Raw genomic sequence first — 12,148 nt, forward strand, 5'->3', positions numbered from 1 at the left:
TAAATAAAATAAATCACAAATAGATAAATGAAGTGAGAGAATAAGAAGTTGGGTTCCGGCCGGGCGCGGTGGCTCAAGCCTATAATCCCAGCACTTTGGGAGGCCGAGACGGGCGGATCACGAGGTCAGGAGATCGAGACCATCCTGGCTAACATGGTGAAACCCCGTCTCTACTAAAATACAAAAAACTAGCCGGGCGAGGTAGTGGGCGCCTGTAGTCCCAGCTACTCGGGAGGCTGAGGCAGGAGAATGGCGTGAACCCAGGAGGCGGAGCTTGCAGTGAGCTGAGACCCGGCCCTGCCCCAGCCCGGGCGACAGAGCAAGACTCCGTCTCAAAAAAAAAAAAAAAAAGAAGTTGGGTTCCACGTAACAAACAAGACAAGGAGCCCCTGTAAATCTCTGGCCTGCTGTAGGCTCGAAAGCACACCAAGGGTTGAGGGTTGATGTTGCAATCAAGCTCTTACCGATTTTACTTCCTGAGCAGTCAGCTGGCCAATCCCCAGCTTTGCCAAAGCCTTGTCCAGTTGGTGAATCACAGTTGTACGAGTCTTCAAACGATGTCTCAACAAGGGAGGAGGCAGGTAAGATGTGAGAAGCATGGCCCGGCTCAAGGCTTTCTGTAACACAACCACATAGGAGGGGAAAGGCAAATAGTATGAGCTCAAGCAAACATCTGAAACATGGTGATGCTATGGAAAAGAGAAGCCCTCAAAGTGCTCACCACGTGCAAAGCCTGGAGTTGGTTCACGCCCAGAGGATGGTTAGAGAAACACTCTCTCAAAGCCAAGATATCATGTATTGCTGGGTGGGTACCACGCTGTATCTTGGAAGAGGTAAGAGATTGGTAGATGTTAGGAAAGTCCTAACTACCCCCTCACCTAGTTTTAGTGCACACTGAATCTAACAAGATTCCACATTTGTAGGAAGGGTTAACTGCAGGAATACCTTGGTGCACAGATCTGTCAGATGCCACTGGAGTCCTGCATCAGAAATGAGAGGGATGACCTTTTCTAAATAACTAATAATTTCTGGGTGGGATTGCTTCCGGAAAGCATGATAGATATCTAAGAAATCAGTTTGTTGTTTTGGGGTCCAGAAATGCCTGATCAGTAGTTGCCTGGGAAACAGGTACCTGAAAGGAGAAAGAATCACAAACTCACTTGCTGAAACTGGCTTCTTTCAGAGGAAGCCAAAGAAAGCATTTGGTAGACATGAATACTAGGAAAAAGAGATGAAGACATTCTTTCCCTACCTCAGTGTTTTCTTTTTTAATTTTTTTTTTTTAAGAGACAGGGTTCCCTGTCACCCAGGCTAGAGTGCAGTGGCATGATCACAGCTCACTGCAGACTCAACCTCCTAGGCTCAAGCAATCGTCCCACCACAGCCTACTGAGTAGCTGGGACCACAGGCACAGGCCACCATGCCCGACTAAGTTCCTAGTTTTTTTGCAGAGATGAGGTCTTGCTATATTGCCCAGGGTGGTCTCGAACTCCTAGCCTCAAGCAATCTTCCTGCCTCAGTCTCCCAAAATGCCGGGATTACTGGTGAGAGCCACCACAGTCAGTTCTTTTCTTAAGTGATTCTCAGACCAAAGTTTATAAGATACAATGAAGCACAATTTCAAGCAACATTACTGAAATGTGATGTGAAAGGAAGGACTAGCAGAATAGCCTGCCATGCAGCAATCAGACATAATGACTCCTTTTGAACTAACACATGTGAAGAGCATACTTTGGACAGAGTTGCAGACTGACCTGGACACTATACGTGATGTTGACAATCTAACTATAGCACAGTCCTTATGTGGACACAGTATGTAAAAGGCAATCGATCTGTTGTTGTTGTTTTGAGACAGTCTCGCTCTGTCACCCAAGCTGGACTGCAGTGGTGCAATCTCGGCTCACTGCAACCTCTGCCTCCTGGGTTCAAGCGATTCTACTGCCTCAGCCTCCCGAGTAGCTGGGATTACAAGCATGTGCCACCACGCCCAGCTAATATTTTGTATTTTTAGTAGAGACGGGGTTTCACTGTGTTAGCCAGGAAGGTCTCAATCTCCTGACCTCATTATCTGCTCGCCTCAGCCTCCCAAAGTACTGGGATTACAGGCGTGCACTTGGCCACGATTTGTTTTTTAATTCATTTATCTACATGTTTGGTGGTTTTAAAACATGATCTCAATTTCTCTGGCACTCATCTTATGGAGAGCTGAGGTCTACATCCTCCCCTTTTTTCATTCTAGGTGACTGATTCAATCAATAGGACAGAGCAGCAGTGAGTCTATGTGACCTTCAAGACAAGGTTATAAAAGTCATATAGATTCTTACTGACTAGCACCCCTCACTCTTGGAGCCCTGAGCTCCCAAGTTAGAAGTCCCACTATCCTGAGACTGCCATACTGAAGAAGCCACATCTGGGCACTTTGGTTGACAGTTCAACCAGAACTGGCTAATGCAGCCATCCCTGCCAGGGCACCAGACATAAGAGTGATCTTGGACCTTCCAGACTAGTCCATTCAGCAACTAAATATCACTAAGGGACCTCTGTCAACCCTACAGAGAAGAGAGAATCAACCGGCCACCTGAGCACTGCCCTAATTCTGGACGTACAAAATCATGAAAATGATTTATACTATTGTTTTATGCTATTAAGCTTTGAGGTTATTTGTTATACAGCAATAGATAATGAATGACATGCAAGATCACAGTTTAGAAATGTCATTTTTGGATATGAAGTAATAAAAATATGTTATCAGAATACAAAATATACTTTTTTTCCTAAAGAAATTAGTCTAAAAGTGCTCTCTCTCGGGGATTGAGTTGTTGCCTCTAGGGATGATGGAGAAGGTCACTATCTTATTTCACATGACTCAGGGCAGCTAAGAGATAGGGAGAGTCTAGGCCACCTACACTTCTAGATGTGATGTGTTCCAGTAACCAAGGCCTTTCTAAGTGGCTTTTATGAACCTTGGAATAATGAGAAGATTGGAGCAGAAGTTTGATAACCTCTACCTAGCTTCTGTAATGAAAAGTTCTGTTTAAAGTAATTATTAATTTTAAAAAATTGATACATCTTCAAGATGTTGGGGAGATGGAAGTCTGTACTCACATTAGCAAGAAGACCAGGTAGTTGGCAAAAGGTGGAATGGAAATAATACCTAGGAAAAGACACTTGGTGACGTCTTGGCGGAACTAAGCAGAAATAAACACAGATGCAGTTTTAACCCAAATAAGTTGTTAATACAATAGACAATCCCTCCACCCCACTGTACAGTAAACTTCTATTACAGCCCAGAAAAAGGACCAAATTTATTTCTTTTCTTTTGAGACGGAGTCTTGCTCTGTCACCCAGGCTGGAGGGCAGTGGTGTGATCCCAGCTCACTGCAACCTCTGCCTCCTGGGTTCAAGTGATCCTCCTGTCTCAGTCAGCCGAGTAGCTGGGATTATAGGCATGAGCACCACCCCAGGCTAACTTTTGTATTTTTAGTCGAGACAGCATTTCACCACGTTGGACAAGTTGGTATCAATCTCCTGACCTCCAGCGATCTGTCCGCCTTGGCCTCCCAAAGTGCTAGGATGACAGGCACGAGTCACTGCATGTGGTCCCCAACTTTATTTCTATTTACTTCTGGATAGTTAGTTCCTTGAGGACAAAACCTCTGACTTATCTATTTTTGTATCCCAAATAATGTCTAGTACAGAGCCTGACATTAAACCAAATCCTTCAGTGAACTCTTCCTGATCTGCGGAATGGGTCCTAGATTTTTACTCTCAGCTTCAAAATGACCCATCAAGTCACCACCAAATACTACTTTCATGCTGCCCTTTGGATCCTTGCAGACCTTTTTTTTTTTTTTTTTTTGAGATGAAGTTTTGCTCTTATCACCCAGGCTGGAGTACAGTGGCGCGATCTCTGCTCACTGCAACCTCTGCCTCCCAGGTTCAAGCAATTCTTCTGCCTCAGCCTCCTGAGTTGCTGGGCCTACAGACGCCCGCCACCATGACCAGCTAATTTTTGTATTTTTAGTACAGACGGGGTTTCACCATGTTGGCCAGGCTGGTCTCAAACTCCTGACCTCAGGTGATCTGCCCACCTCAGTCTCTCAAAATGCTGTGATTACAGGCATGAGCCACCATGCCTGACTGCCCTTGAGGACTTTTTTTTTTTTTTTGAGACAGAGTCTTGCCCTGTCGCCCAGGCTGGAGTGCAATGGCGTGATCTTGGCTCACTGCAATCTCCGCCTTCAAGGTTCAAACAATTCTCCTGCCTCAGCCTCCAGAGTAGCTGGGATTACAGGTGCCTGCCACCACACCCAGCTAATTTTTGTACTTTTAGTAGAGACGGGGTTTCACCATGTTGGCCAGGCTGGTCTTGAACTCCCGACCTCGTGATCTGCCCGCCTCAGCCTCCCAAAGTGCTGGGATTACAGGCGTTAGCCACCGCACCTGGCCCCCTTGCAGACTTTTTTATGTTCAGAAACTAATTAGATTTTAGTGTTTACAACTTTCATTCAGAAAGTGTGCCAGAAATTCTGTGGAGCTCTTGCTATGGAGGGCTACAACTCTGGATGAACCCAATTCTTACAAATGATCTGATACCTCATTCAGTTCAATATTTTGTTCTCATGGCAAAGGGTAAAAGCTTGATCAGTGGTGAACAACAAATGAAAGAAAAAACCTTGAGATCTTGATTAAATATAATTACCTCACCATGACCTTCTGGGTATCTGCCCCTGGCCCATACCTGTCTCAAATGCTCCATCTCCCGGTATGGAAGTTGATGAAACTTTATATTGTGCTTCCACATATTTGTCTTTATTCTTCTAGCCTTTTTGGCATCAGCCCATAACATCTGCAATCCTGCCTCATTAAAGCAGAGGACAGAGTATGATGTTATCCCAGGTTAAATCTTAACCACAGCTTCCTAGTCCATGTTCAATCACATGCAAACACTCTCGCCCCTTCCAACAATACTCAAAGCTTTAAACTAGATAACTTGAAACTCTTGAGGTCAACCCGAATCTCTTTTCTCAACCTTTTCTCCCCTAGCACATCGCCTCTCTTCTAGCTAAGTTTGGCTTCTATAATCTGCTATGGGATGGTCTCCCTCTTCTGTTTCATTGGTCACTCCTTTTGAAAAATCAAGCTCCCTAACTTCAAAAGGTCTTGCTAAATTAACCCTACGTATTCCCCAGCCACCTTTCTGGAACCTTTTTTTTCTTCTTTTTTTTGAGATGGAATCTCACTCTGTTGCCCAGGCTGGAGTGCAGTGGTGCGATTTTGGCTCACTGCAACCTCCACCTCCCAGGTTTATGCAATTCTCTTGCCTCAGCTTCCCAAGTAGTTGGGATTACAGGTGTGTGCCACCACACCTGGCTAATTTTTGCATTTTTAGTAGAGATGGTGTTTCACCATGTGGACAGGCTGGTCTCGAACTCCTGACCTCAAGCAATCCACCTACCTTGGCCTCCCAAAGTGCAGGGATTACAGGTGTGAGTCACTGCGCCCGGCCTGGAACAGCTTTTTTTTTTTTTTTTGAGATGGAGTCTTGCTCTGTCGCCCAGGCTGGAGTACAGTGGTGCAATCTCGGCTCACTGCAACCTCCACCTCCTGAGTTCAAGTAATTCTCCTGCCTCTGTCTCCCGAGTAGCAGGGATTATAGGTGCCCGTCACCATACCTGGCTAATTTTTGTATTTTTAGTAGAGACAGGGTTTCACCATGTTGGCCAGGATGGTCTCAAACTCCTGACCTCATGATCTGCCTGCCTTGGCCTCCCAAAGTGCTGGGATTACAGGCGTGAGCCACCGTGCCCGGCCTGGAACACTTTTAAAAGTAGTTTAGTTCAATACATTTTTATGATTACATTTTAAATCTTCATTCTATGAAAATTCTTGCATCAATTTTTTTTTCTTTGAGACGAAGTTTCGCTCTTGTTGCCCAGGCTGGAGTGCAATGGCACGATCTCGGTTCACGGCAACCTCTGCCTCCTGGGTTCAAGTGATTCTCCTGCCTCAGCCTCCCTAATAGCTGGGATTACAGGCATGTGCCACCACGCCCGGCTAATTTTGTATTTTTAGTAGAGACAGGGTTTCTCCACGTTGGTCAGGCTGGTCTCAAACTCCCGACCTCAGGTGATCTGCCCGCCTCGGCCTCCCAACGTGCTGGGATTACAGGCATGAGCCACCGCGCCCGGCCTCTTGCATCTATTTTTTAAAAGCTTTCAAATTTATCAATGATTTACATGTCATTATATGATGTATCGATTGTCCTCAAAATAATACATAAGGCAAGTATATAAACGAAGATTAGCAGCCATGAGTTATGATAATGAAGTGAGGTGAATACATGGAAGTTCGTTACACTATTCTCTCTACCTTTGTGTATGTTTAAAAATTTCCATAATAGTTGGCTGGGCGCGGTGGCTCACGCCTGTAATCCCAGCACTTCAGGAGGCCAAGGCAGGCGGATCACGCAGTCAGGAGTTTGAGACCAGCCTGGCCAATATGATGAAACCCCGTCTCTACTAAAAATACAAAAATTAGCCAGGTGTGGTGGCAGGTGCCTGTATTCCCAGCTACTTGGGAGGCTGAAGCAGGAGAATTGCTTGAACCTGGGAGGCAAGGTTGCAGTGAACTGAGATCGTGCCATTGCACTCCAGCCTGGGTGACACGGTGAGACTCTCAAAAAAAAAAAAATAATAATAATAATAAAAGGTTTAAAACAAACACAAATGCTTTCATCCCTTTTCTCATTTGATCCTATTTATCTACACAAGAACAGAAAAGCAGCCAATTTTATCTCTACTTTACAGATTAAGGATAAGTAATTTTTCAAGTCCATGAAGCTAGTAGTAATTATGATAATGTTCAGATTTGGCAATGTAGTTTATTATAGTGTTATGATAAAAGCATAGAGCATACTATAGGTTTGGTGCAAAAGCAATTGTGTTTTTTGCCACTGAAAGACAAAAGCCTCAATTATTTTGCACCAACCTATAATATTGATACCTAACATTTAGATGAAAATAACCTAACATTTATTTGGCACTTACTAGGGATCAGGACCTATTCTACATACTTTACATGTATCAATTTTTAAAATCATCACAACCATGTGATAAATAGGTAGGTTCCATGACTCCCATTTTACACATAAGAAAACCGAGGAGAGATTAATTAATTAGTCCAATCACACAGTGATGAACGGGGATTTGAATCAGGCAATCTGGCTCCAGAGTAGACACTTGACACGATACATATCATCTCCTAGTAACTAAGGATCTCTGATTTGAACCAAAACATTTAGAAACCAAGTATTATGAAGTGCTACTGCCACTACAACATACTACCTAATATAGATTCGTAACAAGGGTTAGACCTCATTTTCCTATGGGTAAGTCAACTGATAAATCACAGGGCAGGTCTGTACAGCCACAGATCCCTGCCCTGTGCAGGACAAAAATTTTTTACTATAGCCAGGTGTGTGGTTAAGAAAGTACAAGAACATACCTATGTTCTCCCTCCCTCATGTTGCTGTCATAAGTTGTTTCTCATAACATCTTTCTAGAAACATTTTCAAGAAGTGCTAATTTATAAGAATTAGCTTAAGGCGCAGTCATTTATGAAATATAAGATATCTCGGCTCACATCCCCATAGCAGAACCTGCAAATGATCTTATTTATGCTAACTCTTTGACCCTGCCCAAGAGCTGATTCAGGAATTTCTATGTAGTTTCATTTTTACCTTTCATGAAGATTGTGTACAGGACATAGAAGCGGGGGAAATGACGACCCAAGAAACGATGGTATTTCCCATTAATCGCTTTTGTCTTGGTTACCACGTAAGACATCAAGTTCTTCACATCTGCCTTTGGAGAAAGGTGAAGCTTTGAAGACCTACAAGGAAGATCAAAGAGACTATCTGGGAACCAGTCCTAGAAGCTCCCTCACGCCTTGAGTCCCTAATGTAAAGCAGGAGTCTCGGAGAATGTATCCCAAGCTTAACACTTCTGAAATCCAAGGAAGGTCTTGGGGTCAAGAAAAGATAGGCATTCAGACTGTGAAACACAAATCAGGCAAAGGCCAGGCAGGAAAGGAACTCAGGGCATGACTCTGGAGAGAATGCAATGCCTGTGGGACAATTTGAACTGCAGGCTAAGTCAGAGAGAGGTGGAATCAAGATAGTAGCGGTAAAACCTGAGCCGAAAAAGTGAGGCTGAAAGATGAGCTCAGAACACGCGAGGAGAGCAGACAATATGGGGCACTGAGAGTAGAGAGGGTCAGGAAGCCAGGTCACTAGTGGGGGTTGGAGTTTGAATCCTGAGCAGAAGAATAAAAATTCCAGGGCCAAGGCGTGGAACTCTGAGAATTGAGAGACAGAATGCAAGCAAGGTTGAGACACTGAAAGAACCTGAACGTCAAAAATGCTTTTCTTGCTACAGGACCCTCACCGAGGGGCCCCCCAAGCCAGGCCAGAGCGACCAAGTTGCAGCCTCCGGGTGAAAAAATGTCCAGGGGTGACTACCGAGCCCCACACAGCCGACCGAGCCCAGCACACCCTGGAGAGCGCCATCTTCACAGCAAGAGAGGCGAGAGAGAAGAGGTTGTCTTTGGGTCAAAGTTAACTGTACGCCGCATTCGTTCAAAGACGCATGCGTCTTTTCTGAGCGCTGATTGGTAGTCATAGCCTGCTTGGCTTCAGCACAAGCCAGGAAAGGGAAGTACTCAAAGACTAAGTGCGGAAGGAGGGTCAGGATTGGACACAGCAGTACTTCCCGGTTTAAAGGCGCCGGAAACAGGGTGTCCCAGAGGGAGAGAGTTCTTATGCCACTGGTGTGGGTTTGCGATGCGGAGGATACGGAGGATACCCTCTCCTTCAAGGGCCCAGTGACCCTCCACGATTCCCTAGGGCCTCAGGGCTTCCCAGCGCCGCCCTTGTCTTCTGCCTAGACCCGGGGCGTCTGTGCCTCGACTGTTAGGTACCAGATTTCAGTTTCCCAGTGCCTAGGCTATGGCGCCTCCTGGTGGCTTGGAGGACCCGCGGCATGCTCTAATGGTGGCGGCGTGGATAGGCCGGAACTGTCCACTTTCCAGTCACAGTCTGGTGGCGAAGGTTGGAGGCCTGGGAGCGGCCCCTGTGCGGACTAAGTACACTTTTTCCTTTATTTGTCGTTTCCAGAACTAAGTTTGTGGGAAAATGGTTTTCGTTAAGCACCTACCGAAGACCAAGCTCTGTCTCAACTTAAATGTTACTTTTCTCAGAGGATTTCTGTGATCACCCAATCTGACATAGTGCCGGCAAAAAGGACAAGTTTCACACTTATTCTCATGTTACTCTTTTTTGTTTCGTTTTGTGTTTTTGAGACGGAGTTTTGCTCTGTTGCCCAGGCTGGAGTGCAGTGGCGCGATCTCGGCTCACTGCAGCCTCCGCCTCCCGAGTTGAAGCGATTCTCCCACCTCAGCCTCCCGTGTATCTGGGATTACAGGCGCGTGGCACCACGCATGGCTAATTTTTGTATTTCTAGTAGAGACGGGGTCTTACTATGTTGGTCAGGCTGGGCTTGAACTCCTGACCTCAAGTGATCCGCCAACCTTGGGTTCCCAAAGTAACGGGATTACAGGCGTGAGCCACTGCACCCGGCCTTGTATTTTCTTTATAGCATCTATCACTTACAGTGTTTATATATTTGTGTCCTTGTTTGACAGCTCCCTGAACTAGAATGAGGATATCGTCTCTGCCTTGTTCCTTGCTGCACCTCCAACACTAGGTGCCATACTTAGCACATAGTAGGTGCTCAGTAAACATGTTTGACTAAATTAATACTTGAAACTAGGAAGGATTCCCAGAAGTGGTACGTAACTGCCTCCAAGAGTTAACAGTCCTCCTGGATATATATGAATATTTATTTTTATGGAAGGTGGTAGAGCATCCCATGTGTGTTCCCTGGTTATAGGTTCAATCTTGGCATTGACATTTGTTTTAGTGAATGTTACCTTGGATATGTCACTTTGGCTCTGAGTTTATTTCCCTTATAATAGTACCTATTTTGTAAGACTTCTGTGAGGATCCAAAGATAATGCAGCTGTGAAAGTTCCCACATATGTATACTGCTTTATGGGTCACAGAGCTTTATATTAGCACAGGTTATTAATGACTGTACCACTTGTGCAGTCAGAGGAAAAGTTTTAAAAGATGGTCCTGAATCTTCACAAGTGTTGGGTAGATGGGGTGGACGGGATAGAAAGTTGACTATCTTTCTATCTGTTACAGCCGTGGCTCACGCCTGCAATCCCAGCACTTTGGGAGGCCGAAGCTGGTGGATCACCCGAGGTCAGGAGTTCAAGACCAGCCTGGGCAACATGGTGAAACCTCGTCTCTACTAAGAATACAAAAATTAGCCGGGTGTGGTGGTGGGCGCCTGTAATCCCAGCTATTTGGGAGGCTGAGGCAGGAGAATCGCTTTAACCTGGGAGGTGGAGGTTGAAGTGAGCCAAGATCATACCACTCTACTCCAGCCTGGGCGACAGAGTGAGACTGTCCCCCCCAAAAAAAGTTAACTAATTAACTAGGACATGGTCTCCATATTCAGGTAGTGTTTTTTTTTGTTTGTTTGTTTTGAAACAGAGTCTCATTTTGTCGCCCAGGCTCGAGTACAGAGTCTCAGTTTCAGCTCACTGCAACCTCCATCTCCCGGATTCAAGTGGTTCTTCTGCCTCAGCCTCCCAAGTAGCTGGGTTTACAGGCACCCGCCACCATGCCCAGACAACTTTTGTATTTTTTTTTTTTTTTTTTTTTTTGAGATGAAGTCTTGCTCTGTTGCCCAGGCTGAAGTGCAGTGGCGTGATCTTGGCTCACTGCAACCTCCACCTCCCGGGTTCACGCCATTCTCCTGCCTCAGTCTCTGGAGTAGCTGGGACTACAGGTGCCTGCCACCATGCCTGGCTAATTTTTTGTATTTTTAGTAGAAATGGGGTTTCACCATGTTAGCCAGGATGGTCTTGATCTCCTGACCTTGTGATCCACCTGCCTCGGCCTCCCAAAGTGCTAGGATTACAGGTATGAGCCACCACGTCCAGCCCAATTTTTGTATTCTTAGTAGAGACGGGGTTTCACCATGTTGGCCAGGCTGGTCTCAAACTCCTGACCTCAGGTGATCTGCCCACCTCAGCCTCGCAAAGTGCTGGAATTACAGGTGTGAGCCACCGTGCCCAGCCATCTTCAGGTAGCTACTGAGTCATGTCAACTACTCAAGAATGTTCAGCTCTAAAATTCTGAAACTGTCTTGGAAAGAGACAAAATCAGAGTTTTGTGGATAAAATAGGAAAGAACTGTCTGAAAGGATGGAGTAGAGGGGAGGGCATTTCATGCAATGAAAGAATGTGGCAGGAACACAGGTCATTCCTCTAACTAACTAACTTCCTTCCTTCCCTCCCTCCCTCCCTCCCTCCNTCTTCCTTCCTCCATGTCTCCCTTTCTTCCTTCCTCTCTTTCTTCCTCCATCCCTTTTTTTGCTCTCTTCTTCCCCTTTTCCTTCCTTCCTTCCTTCCTTCCTCCCTCCCTCCCTGCTTTCTTTTCCTCTCCCACTTCCTTCCTCCCTCCCTTCCTTCTTCCTCCCTCCCTCCCTCCCTGTCTTTTTCTTTCTTTCTTTTCTTTCTTCTTTCTCAGGGTCTTGCTGTGTCGCCCAGGCTGGAGTACAGTGGCCCCATCATGGCTCACTGCAGCCTTGATCTCCTGGGCTTAGGTGGTCCTCTCAACTCAGCCTCCCAAGGAGCTGGGATACAGGCGCATGCCACCACGCCCAGCTAATTTTTGTATTTTTAGTAGAGATAGAGATTTGCCATGTTAGCCAGGCTGATCTTGAACTCCTGGACTCAAGCAATTCACCTGCCTTGATCTCCTAAAGTGCTGGGATTACAGACGTGAGCCACTGCACCCAGCCCTTTCCTGAGATGTTTATTTAGTGTTTAGTCCTCTTCCCCCTTTGCCCCTGTACACACATGTGTGCACACATATGCGCGCACACACACACACACATACATGCGTCTTGTTGGTTCTACCTTCTAGCTGTTCTTCAATCAGCCAGCTTCCTTCTGTCTTCTCTGCTGCCACCCTAGGCTAAGCTGCAAGCCTGTGGTCCCGACTTCTACAGCA

The 12,148-nt window shown here is 45.9% G+C and overlaps 1 protein-coding gene across 4 annotated transcripts; it reads right to left on the reverse strand.

The window, feature by feature from the left end:
* Positions 1-347: 347 nt before the first annotated feature.
* LETMD1 (LETM1 domain containing 1) lies at positions 348-8,644 on the reverse strand. 4 transcript variants are annotated; one of them, XM_017861489.1, is made up of 7 exons: positions 8,555-8,644; positions 7,742-7,893; positions 4,742-4,857; positions 3,106-3,188; positions 946-1,132; positions 722-823; positions 348-617 (listed from the first exon to the last, which is right to left on the reverse strand). In XM_017861489.1, exons 2-7 carry the CDS (start codon positions 7,845-7,847, stop codon positions 453-455), a joined length of 759 nt encoding a protein of 252 aa, XP_017716978.1. In that variant the 5' UTR covers positions 7,848-7,893; positions 8,555-8,644; the 3' UTR covers positions 348-452. The 4 variants fall into 4 exon arrangements, with proteins under 4 accessions (XP_017716978.1, XP_017716977.1, XP_017716979.1 ...); XM_017861488.1 differs by having other exon boundaries at positions 8,448-8,627; XM_017861490.1 differs by having other exon boundaries at positions 8,522-8,585.
* Positions 8,645-12,148: the final 3,504 nt, after the last annotated feature.

The sequence above is a fragment of the Rhinopithecus bieti genome, unplaced genomic scaffold, assembly GCF_001698545.2.
Source record: "Rhinopithecus bieti isolate Rb0 unplaced genomic scaffold, ASM169854v2 scaffold_56806, whole genome shotgun sequence".
NCBI lineage: Eukaryota > Metazoa > Chordata > Mammalia > Primates > Cercopithecidae > Rhinopithecus > Rhinopithecus bieti.